The following is a 23051-nucleotide window of genomic DNA, read 5'->3' on the forward strand; positions in this document are numbered from 1 at the left end:
GTCCTATTTGTTTTGCCTGTAATTTGATTAGATCTTTTGTTCTTTCTTTTTTTTCTCTCTCTCTATTGATTTTTGCACAGACAAACAAACATTAAGTGGTATTCTATTAAGTGATAAATGAAAAAGAGGTCTGTCTTTTTACAAAAGAAAAACAAACAACAAACACTGATCAATGGACACAAGTATTTTACTGTGTAGCACAGCCACTGTTACAATACAGTCCTAGAGAGAGAGAGCATTAGCAGTGGTTATGCAATCTAGGAATAATTTTCCTGTGAGCACATGTGAGACACTACACTTGCACTGAATTGCTTGCTTGTGAAGAGAGAGTGGACAGAATGTGGACAGGTGTGTGTTGCTCAAGAACATGATGTGCATTTACAATGCCACCCGGCCTAGCTACCGGTACATTTAAAAGTGAACCTTTCAGGACATTTAGAAAATATCAGCAAAATCACAATATGTGAGCTTCACTGCGTGACACTATCACACAACCAAGTATAAGGTAAAAGTAAAAGGCTAAAGTATTGGCATTTTTCAATGTCTTTGGGCAGCTGTAATGTCGAGTAGATTATTTATTTTTTAAACATAGATCTGTCATTGATCAGCCCATACCAGAGATCACTGACACACCAGCATCTTTGTGGTCAGTCTCTCAGCTTCCGTCATAACACGCCACAAAAACTAGCTGCGAGCTGGCTGTAATCTCTTCATCTTTCTGGGCAGCCTGGCCGGCTTGTTGTAGGCAGTATGACCACGGTCACATCCCAACAGCGGTACGCTGTGTTTTAGGCTGGCCGCTGCGCCAGGCAGCCAGCTTCCTGTCTGTATGTCTGTCTAGCTGGACTTTGAACGAACGAACGAACAGGCTTTTGGTCGAAGTCCAAAGGAAACCGAAAATCAGAGCCAGTTTGGCACCATTTCCATTAACCGGTTTCCATGGTGATGATGACCAACAGTAAAGACAGAAAACCACAAACCGCAGTCTACCACAGTGTACGTACGTACACACGTACGTGTGTGTGTGTACACACACACACACACACACACACACACAGGGAAGTGGTTCTCCTCACAACCGCTATTTCTAAAATTCTAGTATAGTTGTGGGGACATTTGGCCGTCACAAGTAATGCAAGTACACACACATACATACATACAATTCTGAATGGCCAGATGTATATAGGACTGCAGTCAGTGGTCACCGTATGTGACCTGACCACTGCAGTGATTCCATCTCTCGGTTGGGTGAGTGACTACTGTGACTCAGTCAGGAAGGAACTGAAGAACTGGCCGGCAGTCTAAACCATGGAGAGAACCTCAGAGCAGTTACGACTGACTGGCAGCCAGTCTCCAAAACAATGACGTAACCCCACCACGGGTCATTCTTCAGAAACATTACAAATAGGAAGGAAACCATGCATTTCAAAACAGTCCTACCACCACTCATGAGATAGTACTACTGCTAGGATGGACCAAGGGAAACTGACATTGAGATTAGTCGTCTATTTGTTTTTTTTACCAGCGGTTGAAAAGCACTGGTCTATGTCTGAATAGCCATGAAAGAGTCGACACGGTAGTAAAATCATCAGGCACTAAGCCAATGGGCGGCCGCCGTGTGATGGGCCAATCACATCACTCCGCTACTCCTCCACTGCACTCACTCAGCACGGCCGCTCTGCCTACACCCCCCACCCCCCACCCCCCTCCTGCTCCTGTTTGTTTCCCCGGGGAAGGAGGGGGAGAGAGAGTTTACCAATGATCACATTTATAAAATGTATTGTTAATCATCATAATGACTCCAGCTCTGACTCCCACGTGGCTATAGTGGCTGACTGTGTTGACATTCTGCAGCAGAGTACAGACTGCATGCTCTATAGTGGCTGACTGTGTTGACATTCTGCAGCAGAGTACAGACTGCATGCTCTATAGTGGCTGACTGTGTTGACATTCTGCAGCAGAGTACAGACTGCATGCTCTATAGTGGCTGACTGTGTTGACATTCTGCAGCAGAGTACAGACTGCATGCTCTATAGTGGCTGACTGTGTTGACATTCTGAGTACACACTGCATGCGCGGTCTTCGTCTGGACTGACTGACTGAAGGTATTTAACAGTGGAACACACTGGCTGGATGAATGAAATAATACCTGGCAGTTGCCACTCAAAGTTTTAGCTCCTTTTTTTAGGGGGGGAGGTGTGTGTTACAAAACGGGTACAAAGCGGGCTACTCCTGAAAACTTTAGAAGCCAATCATAGCCAATCAAGTTGGATTAGAAATCAAACAAACCCGTCTTGATCACATGACTATGGAGAGCATGTGTACCGATTTGTGTGAAATTTGGATGAAATCTGAAGGAGTGATATTAGAAAATGTGTTTTACATATGTCGGCCTCCTGGTGGCACTATAAAGAGCACATGTGAAGAATTCCATGCAAAGGTTTTTCCGTGGCCTCTACTAGGGAGTGTGCATACAAAGTTATCCACAGATCCGTGCAGTTAGGTAAAAACACTAATCGGCCAGTTATAGCGCCACCATGAGGCTGAGTTGAAAATGTTCCAGTGCCATTTCTTCTTCGGCCTAGTGGGAATGTGTGTGCATAATGCTACGGAAATCACACAATGTGTTCATGATTTGCGGCATTTTGTTTGAAACTCTCTCCCCATGCCTTCGGCCTGGTGGAGACAATGAGAGCTTTACAACAGAAAGCCAACTATTAGGGTACTAACTATTAGGGCATTTGTGCCTGGCCTGCCAGTCGCAATGTGGGATAGGGTCTCAATTCGTGGGACGGCTGAATAGTCTTGGAAACGAGGGACTGCCCCAGGCAATGCAAAGGGGGGCATTAAAGCTCACATTTTAAGGTTTTTGAAGATAACGTGGGCAACAACTGTCTTCTTCCACGGCCTAATAGTAGTAATATAATAGCATTGTTATAGTGTCCTGCATGCCCCTGTGCACCATGGGGGAATTCCTGGCTCCTCCAGTCAGCAGCGCTGTGATGACAGGAAATGAAACGTACCGCGCTGAGCTTAGGAACGCGAGAGGGAGAGAGAGAGAGAGAGGGAAAAGAGAGAGAGAGAGAGAGAGAGAGAGAGGGAAAAGAGAGGGAACTTCAATTCTACAGTTATAAAAGGAAAGGAATTGAAAAGCCCCCTAAAAGTGCACAATTTCAACAGGACCTGGATAAGTAATCTGGAGTTATCTCTCCAGCCCAGAGAGTACTATTTTCCGTTTAAAAAAAAAAAGTGTTTTATTGCTCCTGGTATAGATAATGATTTGTATTGTTTTGTATGTCCTGATTATGAAGATGTCCTGATTATAGAATACATAGAATCACAAAGGAAACAAGCCCTGGTGGTCTTTTTGTGTTATCCTTTTAGAATACATAGAATCACAAAGGAAACAAGCCCTCGTGGTCTTTTTGTGTTATCCTTTTAGCATTGCTTGCTTAATTGCACTTGCTGCACTGTTTTGCAATTTGTCAATAAAAGCATTCAATCAATCAATCAGTGTCAATGCACAGCGATAAAGGCGGTTGAGTGAAAACGCCGTCGCCCCCTCCCCTCCGTTTGTCTTGGCGGTCGTGCGGTCTTCGCTTCCCTAACCGGACGATATGTACAGCAGTGCACAAACGGCGGAACAGCCGACGTCATGTTCTGAAGTTAAAGTGAAAAAAAAAAGAGTGCTACACACCTAGAGAACAGTCAGGGACTCGCCGCGTTGTTGTTGGGTAGCTGAAACCTCTATCCTGCATAGTAATCCACAAGTTAACAGGGGCGGTATCCCTGCGCTGGGGTGTGATAATCCAGTGAGTTTTTTTTAGAAAGTTTGGATTGAAATTAGATAAGAAGAAGAGAAAGTTGTTCACTCACTGCAGGCTATTTGGTTTTTGACTGAGGGAGGAGTACGTTTTCCCTCCCACCCTGTTCTCTGCTCTGTCTGTCTGTCTGTCTTTCTGTCGGTGGCTCCAGGGTGGTGTGTGTGTGTGTGTGTGTGTGTGTGCGCATGTTGTAGGCAGCTCATTTCCTGCCTGGATCTGCTCCGGGGCTCCAGGCACACAGGCTGCTCAGGAACACATGGCCCGCCACTGTTCTGCCAGGGGTTCCGCATTCCACGCACACACAAACGTGCGTGCACACACACACACACACAAACACACCATGCCCCCCATTTTAGTCCCCTCTGTGACCCTTCCCCAGCCCCCCCCCCTCCCCCCCGGTGCTACCACTAGTGCATTGCAAACACATACACGAATGCTCGCGCGCACACACTAAATCTGCAGCCCCCCACCTAGCTTACCTCATATTCTGACTGTTCTAACACACGCAAAGTGTGCACACAAACGCAATTAGTTTTCCATGGTGTTTGTAATACTATGCCGACAGCTTTTCTCTCCACTACAGAGTGTGTGTGTGTGTGTGTGTGTGTGTGTGTGTGTGTGTGTGTGTGTGTGTGTGTGTGTGTGTGTGCGCGCGCGCGCGCTGTGGGCGGTGGGTACACTGTTAAATCTGCTGTTGAATGGGCGGTGAGTACACTGTTAAATGTGCTGTTGAATGGGCTGTCGGTACACTGTCGCGCCGGGTCGCAAGTTGTACGGAAGTGTCGAAAGTCGACCAAGCTTGCTCCATCGGATGGCGGCGGGCATGTTGTACCATAGGTTAGCCCCATAATAGACGTCTGTCGGTGTTGGCTCTCGGCTGGATTAAGCAACTTCCAAACTGACTGATCTCCCAACTTCCTTTGACGGCCAGTCTGTAGTTAATCTGTTTGGTGGAAAGCTAACATATATCACACACGACATGTTTCGACATCATCCAACTTTTAACTTTTCTGCATTTCACTGACAATTTCATCGTAAATCAATAACACGTAGAATGAGGAGGTCATGTCCTAATTTGTACATAGGGGTTTAAAAAACGGTAGAGTCAGAATCCCCAAATTCGACCCAAAACTGTGGCATTGGTCAGGCTCTGTGTAAAATTAAAGAGGAATCATGCCACATTTCAAATCAAGCATCGAGCTCGCCAATGTGATTGACACGTGTTCATGGCTTTCCGTGTCAAAGAACAACATATACTTTTGCAATAAGAAACAGTCCCAAAGTGGAACGGCCTGGAAAACTACACATCTTTGTTCTTGGCAGCAAGAAGCCTCAGGGGACAGACTGACAGCCGGCCATTTTCAGAGAGAGACAGAGAGACAGAGAGAGAGAGTGTGTGACTTACATGTTTGTTGTTACAGTTACACAATCCATACGTCTTTTATGACCATATTGAGTTAGAAAATGCTCCGATGGAGGAACTGATAGACTTTACATGAGTGAGCAGAGACAGATCTCTGTGGAGTTGTACCTGTTCCCATTGTCAAACTAGAAATACTGCATCACGATCGATTTGAGAGCACCAGCAGACCCTGAACACTTTTAAAACAGGCCCAAAAACGTTTAATTTGATTTCGGAAGGCCTTTCCGTGTTAAATTGTTGTGTAACCACTGTCTGTCAGCAATATCCTTTTGTGCGTGACCTTTTTTAAACCCTGCTTTTAACCTTATGTGATTGATTGATTGATTGATTGATTGATTGATTATGTGTTTTAACTATGTAGCACTCTTGGATTTCCTGTGAAGGAAAAGTGCAATACAAAGAAAATGCTGTTATTATTATTAACTGGTAGTTCAGTTACAGTACATTTACCCAGCCCAAGGTCTAATAGAGGCACTCATGTCAGTGTCCTCAAATCACAGATGTATACCTGACTGAAATACAGCTCATCACCATAAATATGACTCTGCCACTGATTAGAAATGCAGTGCTAAAAATTAAAAAGCACGTACAGTATTCGGTCATGAAAAAGCGGCATCGGTGCTGCAAACCTACTGTAGTGATTTCCATTCAAAGAGTAATGACATCTGCACTCAATCAACACATGTGCAAACATAAATATTGTGTAGGCACGCATGCTCTCTCGCATACACACACACAAACATGTCATTGGCTGTAGGATGCATGGGCCATCACATGAGACTGTACAGCAGCAATCTCGCACATACAGTACACACGTCTCCAATCAGAAATGTGCCACGGTGATAATATGGAAGTGTGAACGTGTCCGTCTGCCTGTCTGTCTGCCTGCCTGCCTGCCTGCGTGCGTGTGTGTGTGTGCGTGCTGCACTCTTGTTGATCACAGGAGACTTCTGTCTCTTTACAGTATATCTCCCTTGAAGCTTTCTTATCAGGTTTCATGCACGCACGCGTATGCACACGCACGCACACACACTTGCATGTACTTGCATGTACAGAGTGACACAGAGACACAAACAGAGTACAAACATGCAATTCGAAACTGGCCCCCGTAAAATCTGAATCCACAAAATGTCAAGATAAGCTACAATCAGACTTGTAATGTCAGGAAAATCACACTGCTTCTTTCTATACACCAGACACCAGGCACTCAGTCCACCTCTATCTTCACCTGTCCTAGAGGCATGTGTGTGTGTGTGTGTGTGTGTGTGTGTGTGTGTGTGTGTGTGTGTTACGTACCAACACCTTGCCAGGTACATGTGCTCCTTGACGAAGACAGATCCAGAAAGCAGGATGTACCAACACGTAGCCAGGCTGTCTGGACTGGTAGACATGAGAGAGACAGACAGACAGACGGTGAGGACGGGAAAAAGAGAAACATCACTGTTAGATGACATTAATATTTCTTTCACATATTTAAGTACTGTGCGCGTGTGTGTGTGTGTGTGTGTGTGTGTGTGTGTGTGTGTGTGTGTGTGTGTGTGTGTGTGTGCTAATCAGTCTAAACCACTGGTTTTAGAAATCACTTCTCATGTCTAAACGCGTTGGTCTTCATCATAATAAACAGTGCAGGATCCATACAGTACAGAAAGCAATCATACGTGAGGGGGTTCAGGACAGAACACATCCACGCCTGCTGCTACTGCTGCCAGTATAAATCAACTGGACATCAGTGGTGGAAAGTAACCAAGTATTTGGTACTTAAGTACCATACTTACGTAGCCTACAATTGTGAGGTATTTGTACTTTACTTGACTATTTCCAAATATTCTGATCCAATATTGTACTCCGCCACAACATTAATTTGAAAACTTGTTACTTTGGACATTTTGATAATTACTACAAAACATACATTACAGTAACTACTACTATTTCTTCTGACGGCCGGTCTCGTCCACCTAAAACCGGCCAAAATCCTCACACGCACGCTCGCTCGCTCACGCACGCACGCACGCGGTCTTTATGTGCATAAAGCTCAAAATGCTATATCCGGGGCTTGATTAGAGCTTAATTTGACTTCGCTATGACAAAAACAATGATCGCACGGAATGGGGGACAATGTTAACATCCGTTGAACCGGAAATGATTGACGGTCAGATGCGGAATTCGGTCAAAATCGGCATAATGGTGAAATGGTAAAATAATATATCGGTTTTAGCAGAGATTTTATTTTATAATCATCATGATAAAAAAAAAGCCTGAAAAAGCCTTTTGTTATGATGAAGGCTGCAAATTATATCAATCTTTTTTCAGAATGGCAAAAATGATTATATTTTCTTAATACAGAATGAGATCATATCGACATCGGTTATAACAGCAATTGGTACATCCCTAATGAGTACTATTACCTGTCGAACTTAAAGTACATTTCGATGTCAATACGTTTGTACTTTTACTCAAGTGAATTTTGAATTCTGGACTTTTACTTGTAACGGAGTACTTTACTTCTATATTGCCATATTGGTACTTTTACTTAAGTAAAAAATTGTGAGTACTTTCCCCACCACTGGGTATAAATCAAGTGGACAGCCAGGGACTGCAGTGACAGGAGACGACCGTGATGTCATCTATAGGTGAGTCTATAAACCCCAGACTAATCAATGCAGTAGTGAATTCTGAACAGTACAGTAGCAGTTTAATGAATTCAATGGCGGTATATTGCATTTTCAATGCGATGGCAATCATTCAATCGTTCAATAAAGACATGAAACATGGAGCTCTGCTGTTGAACTGCGTAATTACATGACAGATTTCAAGACATATTGGATATGGACGTTCAATGTCAGTCGATATTGTGATGGGAGTGTATAAGTCATATCACGTGGCCTCTATTGGAAACGTTCAACTAGGCATGTCTTACAAAACAGCGAAAATAGACAATCTATTTTCTATATTCGTCCTATGATGAAGTAGGGCTTAACCACATGAACCCCAGTCCTGTGAATCCCTACTCTCTGGCAGTCTCTGCATGTCATAACAGGTGAACATTTGGCACTCACAAATAGGTTAATATTCTGTGAAAACGGCACACCTAGAAGCCTCACAATGTGGCCACGTTGTGAGCGTGAGAGTAGATCGGCTATACAGTAGATGTAGATTTGGCAAAGGGATTTGGTGTAGAGGGAAGAAAAAGGTGGGGACCGAGTACAGACCCCTGGGGGACTCCGGTCAACTAAGTATATTGAAAACATACCCTATGAGAGTGTCAGAGGCATCCGACAACTGGAGATACAAGAGTTCTAGGCTGGCAGCGACAGAACAGAATACAACTTGTCCTGCAGCTGAAAAGTATCCAGCTGCAAGCGCGGACGAGTACATTTGCACATTTTAAGCAATGAATGTGCATTTGTGGCCCCTGCAAAGTTCAACATGTCTGTTCTTTAGACGGACGGTGTCGGTCTCTATGGAGGCTGAGGCTGGCTCGGACGCACAAGCGACACTCTGTGAGGAGGCGCTGTGGTGATTAGATCCCACTTCAATGTCACAAGAGACCGTGATTGCTTTCATCTGCGATTTAGCGGCAGTGTGTGGGCGTCTGAGGGGACTGCGTGCATGATGTATGCGAGCGTGCGCGTGTGAATTGTAAAGAACAACAGTTTATTCCAATTGGCTGCAACAGGTGAGTGGGAGTGTGATTACATGGCTATGCACTATTAACAGTAAGGGTCCAAGCTGACACTCAGGATGCTGTAGGGTATGTTTGTTTGTTTGTTTGTTCATAATGTGGGAGTGTAGCAGAAACATACTAGATAACCAAAAGGGCATTACCATTCTAAAGGACCCCTCTCACCTGATTAACAACCTTTTGACCTGAGATCAGATTCTAAAAATGTCTTCTACATCCCGACAGTTTTCTGAAAAAGCTATGTTTCTATGTCAGTCGATTTTTCTCGTAGCGCGCCACTCGGTGGTCGACAAATTTCTATTCTGGGACTCTCGAGCTAAAAGTAAAGGGTTAAAACCTGCATATAACTTTAAATTCCTCCCAAAAGAAAAGACTAAGGACAGAAGCTTTAAGCATGTACCCCGTGGCTGTCACCCTCCTAAACATTCCAAAAAGACAGCAGTGCTGCAGGCCACTTGGCAGCTTCAATAACAAGATTATTTCATTTATTTAGTGGGTCGTTTGATGTTGCTGCTAATTTCCCCTACAGGCGTTGGTGTTTCACCTGCGTCGTCCTCTATGTATGTATTGGATTTTATTTTACCTTATTGTTTCATATACAGTTGGATATTGCCCATTGTTTCACACATTGTTTAAACGCATCATGTGTGCGGTTATAGCTTTGTCTTTTTTTCCCCCACTATTGTTTTCATGAGCTCGCCAAGACAAATTTGTAAGCAAATTCCAATCAATCGTGTAGATATGGTAATGATAAAAGAACAGAAAGTTGAAGGTGTTTATTGGAATTGAATTAAAGTGCTGAGTGTCTAATGTGATTCCAGTGAGCGTGGTCATAAATCAACAGGCGGTGGTGCCCAGACCCCCCCCTTCATTCATCTGTCTCTGTCCTCCCCCTCTCTCTATCTGCCCCCCCTCTACACCTCTCTCTCTCTCTCTCCCCCCCCCCCCAACCCCTCCTCGCCCACGTCTCCTTCCTTTTTCTTCCATCCATCCATCTGGTCACTCTCCTCCCATCTCCTCCATCAACATCTCATCCTCTATTCTCTGATCTCCTTGACAGAAGTGGTGGAAAAAGTACTCAAGGTGTTATACTTAAAAGTATCAATGCTGCGATATGAAAATACTCTAGTAAAAGTAAAAAATAAATAAGTTAAAGTACGGTATTTAACATTTACTGTACTTACAAAAGTATTGGATTAAAAATGTACTTAAAGTACCAAAAGTAAAAGTGCTAATTGTGCAGAATGTCCCATTTAAAGTTTTCAAATATATAATAATCTTTGAAAAGCTGGTAGATCAGGCTGACCCAATGTTGGGACAGAAGACACTTGATTTATGAACTGAAGACTATTTTGATTTGAATAAAAATATGTTTCCAAATGAAGTGTCTTTGTCAACATATATTGTTGTTTTCTCAATAGAGGATGTATATTTCACATTAATTTACCACTTTAATGAGTTCCCCATAATGTTAACGGAGCAGAGGGGAGACGGCAGACAGAGAACCTGTCGCTTTTAAGGGACGCAACTGCCTTTACGAGGCTACGAGCACCGACTTTGAATTTACAATTATTTACAATAATAAATCCCGATCCCGACTTACTTTGTTCATTCATTTCTATATTTTGAACATGTATGTCATGCGCTACCTACCGCAGAGCTCCGACGGTGTGTTTTACCGTTGTCAACTTGTTGTAGGCTATAAACTATAATTAACTTGGCTGAATAGTTGGGAAAGTAACCCAGCTATATGGAGGAGTGGCATATCCTGACATTTTCAACTACCTAGTGAATTCTCCAGATGAGTAATTGGTCTTGCAAAAACGAAACACAACATATATATCTGGGTATTGAAAACCTCAAGGGATGCGACGTATATACTGTGTGACCCGTTTAACTTGAGATTTACAATGCTAGCACATTTTAATCTCTGATGGAGTATATTATAGTACATTGTGGGTTGTATATTCAGATGGCAGGTATGTGACATTGAAAAGGACACATCAAACATATGGGAAACCTTATTAGAACACAAAAAAAACCGCTACAGCCTCAGTAATGGACCAGTGACCAAATGCTATAGGGTGAAATAGAGAACTGTGTGGTTCTCATCTGGTGGACTGCATGGACCATGAGAGTTGCTGTGACCATAATGGCATAATGACAATATTCCTCTATTAGAGATGTCCACAGCCCTGTGAAAAAAGGGACTTTTGGAGCCCAACCCATTCAGTGGCTGAGACTCTGAAAGTCTGAAGCGCCACAATTTGATTTGTATTCCACACCAGCCATTTGGTGAACAGGAAACATTTTCCGTTAGCATTGTCAACATTCACATTAAGTTGCAGGCTCGGCTGTTGGCTTGCAGCTAGCAGCGTCAACTGTTGACAAAGTGAAAAGCTAAAGCAAACTGTAGGGAATTGGGCTGGTTCACAGTTATTCCCTACAGTGAGAAACATTATAATAATAATGATAACAAAACATATTCTCTCCCCATGCCTTCGGCCTGGTGGAGAAATAATAAATAATAAAAGGCATATAATAATAATAATAAATGTAAAAGATATCTATCTATAAATGCACCAAGTCTCTGTGTGTGTGTGTGTGTGTGTGTGTGTGTGTGTGTGTGTGTGTGTGTGTAATCCACGTAACTCGAGAACCGACTTCCGAGTCGGTTCTCGACTCGGCCCACGGTTGTCCAGAACCTCCCCCAAAAAGGCCTCTGGACAGGGCCCCTGCCCAGGGTCCATGTATGGACCTCTGCCTGGGCTCTGGACAGGGCCCCTGCCCAGGCTCTGGACAGGGCCCCTGCCCAGGCTCTGGACAGGGGCTCTGGACAGGGCCCCTGCCCAGGCTCTGGACAGGGCCCCTGCCCAGTCTCTGGACAGGGCCCCTGCCCAGGGTCCATATATGGAGCTGGCCTGTTCTGACATCATTCTGACTTCTGCATAGACTCCACAAAGAACTCCACAAAGAACTCCATATATGGGCACCACTCTAGTATAGAAACGTATTTCCAAGCATTTGGGTTGCATAGCAATCTTTCTTGTAGTATGTATTAAGAGGAGTGCTTCTATTTAGCTGTGTGTGTGCATGTGTGTGTGTGTGTGTGTGTGTGTGTGTGTGCGTGTGCGTGAGAGAGAGAGAGAGAATGTACTTACTAGAACAGGACGTGGTTAGCCTCATGTCTCTCGTACCTCGCCGACGTGCACATCGACCTGAAAGAACGAGACGGCAAGGAAAAGTCAGACAAAGAGAGAGAAGAGGAGGGAAAAAACACTTTCACACATCACAGGAAACCTCTCTGGAGCTGGGCCATCATCACACACACACACACACACACACACACACACACACACACACACACACACACGCACACACACACACACACTGTGATGTTTGTCAGAGCACGGCTAGTTCTCACACCGGGATAGACTCACTCCCATCAGTAACTGTCACTGTTAATGTGACTGTCAGCCATCAGAGGTGCACCAGGGTTCAGAAAAGACCTGGATTGATATGGGGGGAAGGAAACGTGCAATGCAGATGTAGGCCTCGTTACTACTGCGTCTGCATGAAGTCCAAGTTCATTACTTGGACTAGACGTTTTGTTGGACTTCACCCACAATTAGTAAACATACTCTAATCGTAACCTTTGAGGTGTGCAAATGCAAAAGAAATGTATGTAAACCCTCAGAGCGAAGATACGAATTTAGGCTTTTATAACAGACGCATTTATCAAGAGCGACTTACAAGCAAGGTATTAAATCACATACAATATGAATGCACAGAGACGGTGTAATGCCCCAAGATAGATCTCTATGATACCAGCTAAACAATGAACCCAGCATCTGTTTAAATAAATGTGACAGTAGTGAGACTACTTTACATCGCTACTGGAATCCTACTCTCAAGAGCTGCTATTCTGCCCTACTAAGAACAGCTCTCGGCCCCTAACCATGTGACCAGGCCCCTAGATTCTACTGCCCATCCTTGGTCATATACAGTAGGTAGGGTCACATATAAACCCTTATAAAAAAAAAAAGACTATACCAAATTTCACACTCCAGAACCCTGACTGCCGGACTATTAGGGACTATGCTGCTATCTAGGTTTTTATACCGATACTGATCACGTGGCCTCTACATGCTGCTACATGCTGGATCAGCGGGATAGAAGTGCTGGAGCGGACTACTGGAATGGATTGATTGGATCGGAGCGTTAGATCGGTCATTCTTGCTGCAGGCAGATCCGATCTACGTTTTTTGGCTGATATCGGGCCAATATCCGATCTGAAGATCGGATCGCAGCATCCCCAGTAGAACATATAAGGCTTGTGGAAGTAGTGGCATGGGAAATGTATCTACTTTTGCAGGGTAACGATTCCATTTCGGTGACGTTCCTCATCAAAAGAAAAGTAAAAGGTATATATTCTGACCGTAGCTGGTGTTCCCGGAGGTGGGACAGGACGTCCATGTGGTAGAGGTGACAGTAGATGGTGTGAAGGTCCTGGAGGAGAGACAAGAACATCACATTAGGAACTGAGACCACATTCTACTAAATGTCTTCTGAATCATTACACTTTTCTGAAAAAACTATGTTTATGTCAGGGGTGAAAAAACATTTTATGTCAGGGAATCCAAATACTAATAATTTGGCCGCCGGACCTCTACCTGAAAATATTTTGTTCCAGGGTTCATGCGTTTTCATGATATTTCAATAATAGCAGCTCGTAGTATGAAATAATGGTTAAAAAGTGGTTAAAAGATAAAGTGGCACAGATGCGTTCCAGGTTTAGGGTTAACCACTTTTGTTGTTGTAGCTTATTTTGTGTTACGGTTAGAGGTTTAAAAAAAATCAAGGCTAGATTTAGGATGATTATGTTTATTTCTAGAAGTTGCTCTGTGAGTCATATATGATTTTGTTTAGCTGTCTTTAATTTGTGTCAATATGTGATGTTTCACACCCATGACGCATCACTTTCTTGAAGATTCCAGGGAATAGGGATGGCAGGCTGAAAGTGCCTGCTTGCTGTGTCGGTGTGTGTTTGGTGAAAGCAGGTGTGTGCCAGTAGGAAAGGGAATTCAACATGTCTAATTGGCAATGGCATTGATTCACTTAAAAGTTAATGCTGATACATGATCAGTAGATGCACGTGCATAAATTCATAGCAGCACGGCAGTGCACGCACACACACACACACACACACAGTCACACACACACACACACACACACACACGCGCACACACGCACGCGCACACACACACAGACATGCAAAAGAGATAGAAGTGCACATGCATGCACACACTCAATATCAATCTCATGCATGTAATTGGTGGCTTAAAAGATCAGCGGACAAATAAACAGCAGGCTAGGCTTTTATGCATGAGGCAAAACAGTTGAGGTCATGAAACACATGAGCTTCCACGGAATTCCTGGAATGTCAACGGTATTGAATAACGCGGATTCATAAAGATTAACGTGGCTGTGTGGCGTGTACGGTGTGTTTCAACAGCGTATAAATCACACTTCGCATGGCATTTGAAGCGAGGCAGCCCGCTGAGCATTCCCCATCAAGTCAACACCTTCAGTCCAGAGATGCCACATTGTATGCCTGAAGTGGACAGACTTACTTGGACACACACACACACACACACACACACAAACATGGCCAACTGGACACTTAAAATAGTGTCCCATGATCAATGGCCGGCTGCCAACACATGAACAGGCTTCTAGGTGTCAGAATGCATGTGTACAGAACATGTAGACACAGACTAACAGAACAGCTTCATGTAGAGAGTAGAGACACATACAGCTACAAACAGCTAAGGGCCGATTCATACTCCTATTTTACCGCTGTTTCGGCGCTGTAGTGCCGAAATGATTTCGGCTCGTCAGGAAATTTCAGTAGCACCAAAGAGGCGACTTTAGGACGGTACCCGCCCCCCCCGAACCTCAAATGACGTCACATTGTAGGCTCTACAGAGCCGAAACGACTTTTATTCGGCTCTAAAATAGGAGTATGAATAGGCCCTTAGGGGTGTCTGATATGGTGATATGTATCGTCGAGAGGATACAATGTCTCCACGATTATGCCTTTTTGAACATATCACCCATTTTATATATAATTATTCACCCATTCACACACCGATGGCGGAGGAAACCATGCAAGGAAGCAACCTGCACATCGAGAGCAATCAGAGGTTCGGAGTCGCGCCCCAGGGACACCGTCTTCCACACCAACTCTGGGGGAGCCCGGGATCGAACTGGGAACCTCACGGTTTTCCCATCCGCCCGTTCTACCGGCCACTCTACCCCTGAGCCACTGCCGCCCTAAAACAGCTTCATATGAGGGCTTAGATTTAGAAGACTACTGACTACTGGCTGCAGCATACTCACACTCACACACACACACACACACACACACACACACACACACACACACACACACACACACACACACACACACACAAATATGTCTGTGAATCTCATAGTCAAAGCAAATAATATCAAAGCACGTCAAAGCATGAGGCTGATGTAAACAAACAGTGGAGATCGGTGATCAAGTCCCCACTCCATCAGTGACGGGGTCTAAACAATCAAAAGCCAAAGACGAGGGCCAAAGACCCTCGGGCTCCAGACTGCACGTTCAGTTATTTAGCAGCATGTTTACCAACATTATATTATTTATTTATCCATAAATAGGTTATGTAATAGTAATATAGACTTATTTTGGGATGCATTGCACACGCAGATTAAAGACACCAGATTAGACAGAACATGTGCTGCTCCCGTGCTTGCACTTAGGGTTAGGTAACGGTTATGGTTAGAGGTACTGTAGGTTGTCGGCCTAATGACAATCGGCCCAATAGTATGACGAAACTGTACCCCTTATTTCTCCTCTACAGACATTTTACATTTTAGACTTCAAAATGCGCGGCTGTTCAGACTGACTATTTGTCAGTCTGCGAGTCCAGCTGCGAGTTGAGTGGCAGTGAAAATAAAGCTGCTTCAAAAATATCTTTGTGTGCTTTATTTGTACAGCTTTCCTTCTGCCGGTGAGAACAAGGCAGGTGGAACCTTCAAGCCAGAGCAGGGTATAAAACGAGTATAATATGGTCTCTCAACCTCGCCAAACTTTGTTCAGACCAGGAAGCCATGCCCAAGGCTTAAAAAAAGGGAAGAAGTTTGGCTTAATTTGTATTATGCTGTGGGCATAACAGAACAGCTTCATGTAGACACATGAAGGTCTCAGGGCTAACAGAGGGGGCTATGCTACCGAGTCAGCACACACAAACCAACTTCAACAGGTGGACTACTGCACCCCCCAGTGCTGCTTATACACACATGGTTGCATGTGCATGTGTCACCATTACACATTTAAGTCAATGCTTCATTTTCACACAAATAATTGTGAGAAGCATTTTTCACACAAATAATTGCATTGAACATAGGAACGTTGTTACGTTAGAACTTGTATTTCTGTCTGGCTTTTTAGGCTTCGCAATCACAAATTGCACAGGGCAGATATGACAAAAAACTGAAAGAAATCACTGACACATTTAATAATTTTCCAATTTTCTTTCCTCCAAAATAGCAGAAATAGTTGATCTGCAAGCTTAAGTTACAACGCGTCACGTGTTGTAATAATGGACAAAACTGCATAGAGCTCGTATGTGATTCTCTCCACTTCAATTGAAGTAAAAACAAGCTTCTCAAAAGTAAACTGGGCACAGTATGCCATTCAGACTATGGGAGCAGAGCGGTGACCATTCAGACTATGGGAGCAGAGTCTGTCCCATTCAGACTATGGGAGCAGAGTCTGTCCCATTCAGACTATGGGAGCAGAGCGGTGACCATTCAGACTATGGGAGAAGAGTCTGTCCCATTCAGACTATGGGAGCAGAGTCTGTCCCATTCAGACTATGGGAGCAGAGCGGTGACCATTCAGACTATGGGAGCAGAGCGGTGACTCGTTCATTCATTTGAAATGCAACCTTCTCACGAGGGCAGGAGATGCAACACATCTCACACATGCAATTTAAAAACATGGAATTGCAGTGGGAATAATACTGACCTCCTACAGCACGGTTCTATTTATTATTAATATTTACCATCAAATAATCTCACACACAAATGCACATGTGCTATTGCACGAAGACACCGCACACAACACACACACAAACATTACTGTACTACTGTTTTCTCGAGTTCTACTACCGGTATACTTGAGGACAGACATGCACGCTCGCACACGCACACACACAGTTGATGGTGGCCAAGGCAGGTGTTGATTTGTTGAGGGCTCAGAGGGACTAATTCATTATAGTCAACAGAACTGAAGTGAACCCATGACTTCACTACTACTCCCTGTGGAAATCACACTGTTGGCTTTTCTAATCCAATCACTGAGCTCATTCATATGAGAGAGAGAGAGAGAGAGAGAGAGAGAGAGAGAGAGAGAGAGAGAGAGAGAGAGAAAGAGAGAGAGAGAGAGAGAGAGAAAGGGGGGGTATACAGAGTATAGAGCTACAGCAGCCACATGTGAAAAGTGAAAACAGCAATAAATTGGGTGACAACACAAAGAACGAAGATGCACTCTCATGACTGCCAGAACACTGTTTTACACTGCCATGCAGAAATACTCTAAAGTCCGGAATTCAAAATGTACTTGAGTAAAAGTACAGAAGTAGCTGCATCAAAATATACTAACTATAAGTACCAAAAGTAAAAGTACTCATTGTGCAGAATGTCCCATTCCACAATAAATGCCGATCTACAAGCTCACTATGCGTCATCGTGACGCATTGTGAAGGAAGGCTGTGTGTTTCTGAACCAATCAGAGCGTCGCATGCCTTCAGGCTATGGGACGTAGCGCCGCTACAGACGCTTATTTCTAACCTATAACGTTTGCAGATACATATTTTAAACGAGTAATACACTGTCTGTATGTCATCTTGAATGAAATTTAAAACCGAGTAGTTCTGTAATCAAAACCAGATGTATTTGGAAGAATGCGTTCAAAGGAAGTAATTAAAAGTGGATTTGTATGCAAAAAAATTAATACACAAAAATTGACATTTTCCCATTGTTTTGGCATAGATTTTTAGAGAGAGAGAGAGAGGGGGGGAGAGAGAGAGAGAGAGAGAGAGAGAGAGAGAGAGGTAAGTCAAATGGTATGGGAGCTGTTGCCGTATCAATCAGTAGGCCTTTTAAAACAACAGACGGAAGCCCTGACTGAACACAGAATGTGTGGGAACCAAGTGGCTCACAGAGCTAGCAAGAAGCTAAAAGGAAGGATTAGCATTATGTAACAGAAATAGGCTAGATAACGTGCCCCTCGGGGCACAGGTCTCCACCAGGGCAGGTCAGGTTGTGGCCTCCTGGTGGTGCTATAATAGGCAATGTGAAAAAGGTGCCATTTCTTCTTGCCTTGGATGGCAATTGGATGATTTGAGGCATTTTTTCAAAAGTCGGCCTCCTGGTGGCGCTATAACAGGCCGTTCTGGAAAATTTGGGGGAGGTTCATCAAAATGTGGCACCGACGGTGACCGGGTTGGGGTGCGCACGCTTTTCCGACACAACGAAGATCCGAAGCGGGGGGACATGCGATGCGAAAAAGCGATGGTCCGACATGCGCTGCTCCCGTGCTTGCGGTTAGGGTTAGGTTAGGATTGAGGTTTCGGATCAATAGTATGTCGGAACTAAAGCCTGCACCCGACCAGGTTAACGGTGCCGGAGATTAGCTGGTAATAGACGGACGGACTCACACACACACACACACACACACAGACGGAGTGCAAAACATACTCTCTCCCCATGCCTTCGGCCTGGTGGAGACAAACATACTCTCTCCCCATGCCTTCGGCCTGGTGGAGACAAACATACTCTCTCCCCATGCCTTCGGCCTGGTGGAGACAAACATACTCTCTCCCCATGCCTTCGGCCTGGTGGAGACAAACATACTCTCTCCCCATGCCTTCGGCCTGGTGGAGACAAACATACTCGCTCCCCATGCCTTCGGCCTGGTGGAGACAAACATACTCGCTCCCCATGCCTTCGACCTGGTGGAGACAAACATACTCTCTCCCCATGCCTTCGGCCTGGTGGAGACAAACATACTCTCTCCCCATGCCTTCGGCCTGGTGGAGACAAACATACTCTCTCCCCATGCCTTCGGCCTGGTGGAGACAAACATACTCTCTCCCCATGCCTTCGGCCTGGTGGAGACAATAAGAAAGTAGCACTACTATAACAGCTAAAGGCTATAAGTTGGGAGGGCATGAGTTATAGAGCGTCGCAGTCCCGCCCCCTTTCATGACGACGAGCGGCCCGGAAGAGAATTCCGTGTTAATTTAAAGACCTGTGAGTCTCGGACAAAGCCAACTTGTGCGAGTAAAATTATCTATGACACATTTTATGGCTCCATTGTAGACATTTACATATTACGCATTTTTTTAGTCTCTCTCTCTCTCTCTCTCGGTCTCTGTGGACCCCCCTCTGTGTCTGCCTCCTTACTCTCTGGTTCTTCTAATGCATTCATCCTCATAGGCTACTCTAAACCAAAACTATGAAAACTGTCTCACATGTTTCAATTAAAACATCAGGGGATGACGTTTGATTAATGGCATGGCCGTGACTTAATCCCATCATTTTGCAGCGTTGACGATCTGTGCAATGCAGCCACGCCGTGTTGGACGCCTTGCACGTGAAATAACGAGACATGCAGACAGTAGCGTTGCAGAATAGCCTTGACAGATGTTATTATTGATCTAGTGATCTGGTAATCAAAAGTGAAAGCAGTCTGACGGTAATATATAATGTCTGAAATGCAAGTTCCCACCACATGCTCTATTAATCTACATATTGAATCTAGACTATTAGCACATACGATACTACTTAACAATTACTAGGCTCAGGAGCAGAAACTAAATAAAAATAAACATTTACCAGGAGGACAACCCTAGATTATTACTAACAAACTCACACGAACGAAGCAGAAAAGCATTTTGTCATGGTGAATTTGTATGAAGCACATGTACACAATCATAGTTACTGCCAACGTACTGAATAGTGAATTCCTGACAAATGCTCAAACGCAACTGAAGCAAAGCTCGTTGCAGCATTGCCATATAGGCGTAGGGTGATCAGAAACCACTGAACCTCAAATAATATATATAAAAAGTCAGTAAAGTAGTTTTCTTGTGGGCATTTTCTTGTGGAACACCATGTTAAGCTGTAATATACCATGATGGAGAAACTGAAGACCAAAATGCACATAGATTCACATCATTTTCAGAGCAAAACAGCCCCTCTAAAGTCAGCGGAACCGATGCTAATCGTTGGACACTTTGAGCCGGACCATGAACACGAGTGAACCGCTGAAGGACGGGAGCGTGGCCCACCCCAGCGGAGGTCATGACCTCATTTACAGAGCCTGAAGCGGAGAGGCATGACGTGAAGCGAGGAGGACCGTGCGTGGGGTACGGCCGGGGAGGCCTGGGAACGACGCAGGCCTGCTGCGCTCTACAGGGGAAGTAGCAGCGTATTGACTTTAGACCACAGTTAACTGGGTTAGTGAGCACAGCAAACTGCTGCTGCAAGCACTACTGTCATGTTGCTGAGTGTGTGCGGGAGTGTGTGTGTGTGTGTGTGTGTGTGTGTGTGTGTGTGTGTGTGTGTGCACCCAAGACCCTGGGGCGAGTAGCTACTGTCAAGGCTCACGTCAGGACACAACCCTGGCTGTTCTTTTTAACAAACTACTGCCTAGTCACCAGTGTGCACACACACACACACACACACACACACACAGTATTCCAGTAGCGTGCGTGCATGTGTGCATGCGTGCATGCGTGCATGCGTGCCTGTTATACCTAGCACGGTCCCCCAAATGAATGCATTTGGCCATGACGGACCACCAGCTAAAAATATTTTTTGCCACATTCAGAGAATGTTTCAAGATTATTATTATTCTTTGGATGCTAAGACCCATGCAAAGTACTGATTGGTAGATACAAGCATGAAGCTCTATGATGATTCCACTGACCTGGGATGAGATTACTGCAGCGCAAAATAGGGGAGGACAAAGTTTCATGCATCAGTGACAAGACAGTGTTGATTTCGTCGACTACCTTTTAAACTAAATGTAAACAAAATTAAAACTAAGCTATGGTGACTAAAACTAAGACTAAATATACCGCCAATTTTGTCAACAAATAAAAACTAGACAATTTTTTTAGGAAGGGACTAGTATAATCCAGAATCCAGTATAAGTAAAATACATTTTACACTTGGTTGCATGCTGAAAATAGCAGATCTACAAGCTATCTATATCGGAACAAATTGGATCTTGGAACGAACCTCACTGGTTCGTCTTTTAAATAGGAATGTCGGGTCCACTTTGATGTCGGAAGCAATTTGACATGGTACATTCGGGTCCGGGCCTGTCATTTGAAAAGAGATCTCGGAACCGGTCGAGTCTCGAAACAACGTTCACTATTTTCAGTATTTTGGACCAGTATTAAGCGCTCTAGGTAACGGTCCTAGTATTAACTAATTTAGCTGGAGCCTGAGAACTACAGACAACATTAAAAAAACGCACCGTACCATGGTGCAACCCACATACACACACAAACACACACGGCCTCCTCACTCGTACCACTGACTTCAACACACAACTGTCCCCCCTTTGAGGTATTGATCGGTGTAAAACAGATCATCAATATGCCCAGACAGACCAACAGACAGGCAGGATGTCCGAGGCGCGCTCCCCCCGCTCCGATCAGCCATATCCTGGGGAGAGAGGATGGTAACCTAATCGCCTCAGCGCGCTGCACACACGGCTGCCTTCTTCAACAATGCTGCCTGTGGACTTGAACTGAAGCCGTGTTGCTTCTTCAACGTACTTGGAAAGAAGGCCGTGTTGGCGTTGGGCGCCTCGCAGTGGATCACAGAGTAAAATCACATTCCACAAGGCTACAGTCCTTAGCACAGCTAGCTAGGCTCATCACAATTATTTGAGATAATCGCAATCTGCCCTGTGCAATTTGTGATTACGAAGCCAAAAAGTCAAACGGAAATACAAATTGTAACATTCCAAAGTTCCAAAAAACACACTTAAATCGTTAATCACAATTATTTGTGTGACAATTAATCGTCAACTTAAGCTAAGACCCTGGTTCGAATCAGGCTCATTACTGCAAGTCAAAAAAAAGTCCCTCTCACTGTATGCATCTGGAATGAAGCATATAATGCCAAATAATAAATCTTGGAAAGTATGCCCTGGTAATGTATACTTGTTGAACCAAATCTATATTGTTCATTTTAATAGCCTGTGGGAGGATTTGAGATGTTTTATATGTCTATGTTATATTTCTCGTCTGGTCCAGTCCAGCAGTGTCAAGGGACTAGTAAAATGGCAAGGTTTATTATGGTAATAATAAAGTTGAGAAGGAGAGATTGACACCCTCTGTTTTTGCACGTTAGCATGCTGTAAGTATCCCATGTACAACTGAGGGAAACCTAGGCTACAATTTGAAACAAAATAGTAAGACAGTGAGTCCCCTACAGCTTGAAATGGTAGTAATAGCAAGTAATGACATTATGATGTCATATCAGAAACAGTGCGCACGCATGCACGCATGCACACAAAAGAATAAGAAGCTATGCACCTTAAACATGTTGTTTAATGTATTGTTATCTGTACTACAAGGCTGTGGATTCATGATTGCTCATGCATGTACTTTGTCTGCATAGGTCTAAAGTAATAGGCATATATTGCTTTTTGTTAGTTTGTCAACAATGTCCTCAATGTCTATGGCTGAAAATAGAGGCTGAAAAACCACCAAACCAAAATAAACAAAATGCATGAAACATCTATAACCTAATAGGCAGTGTGGGCGCCGGGTGAAAAACAGTGATAGTTGAAGAATAAAGAGTCCGCACACCATTCCCTGCTCCCAGATATTATCTTTACTCTTAAATGGTAACGTTTCGAGCCAAAGCTCTTCCTCAGACCTCCTGAGCATTATGGATAGCCGCCATGTAATTACTTACATCTAAACTCACACATGCGACCAGCACAGCTATCGTCTGTCTTCATGAGTCATTAAACACCGTC

General features: G+C 44.2%; 1 protein-coding gene across 4 annotated transcripts in view; it reads right to left on the reverse strand.

Annotated features, from left to right (window-relative positions):
* The window catches only part of rapgef6 (Rap guanine nucleotide exchange factor (GEF) 6), a 187919-nt gene that overhangs the window by 137833 nt on the left and 27035 nt on the right, over nucleotides 1–23051 (reverse strand). For all 4 annotated transcript variants that reach the window (XM_080780488.1, XM_080780489.1, XM_080780487.1 and 1 more), the window contains exons 2-4: nucleotides 13368–13438; nucleotides 12091–12147; nucleotides 6544–6627 (exon numbers count right to left, since the gene is read on the reverse strand). In XM_080780488.1, the coding sequence (XP_080636614.1) occupies nucleotides 6544–6627; nucleotides 12091–12147; nucleotides 13368–13438 (212 nt within the window). The remainder of the gene's footprint in view (nucleotides 1–6543; nucleotides 6628–12090; nucleotides 12148–13367; nucleotides 13439–23051) is intronic.

Source organism: Protomyctophum bolini, assembly GCF_963924005.1.
Source record: "Protomyctophum bolini genome assembly, chromosome: 13".
Taxonomy (NCBI): Eukaryota; Metazoa; Chordata; class Actinopteri; order Myctophiformes; family Myctophidae; genus Protomyctophum; species Protomyctophum bolini.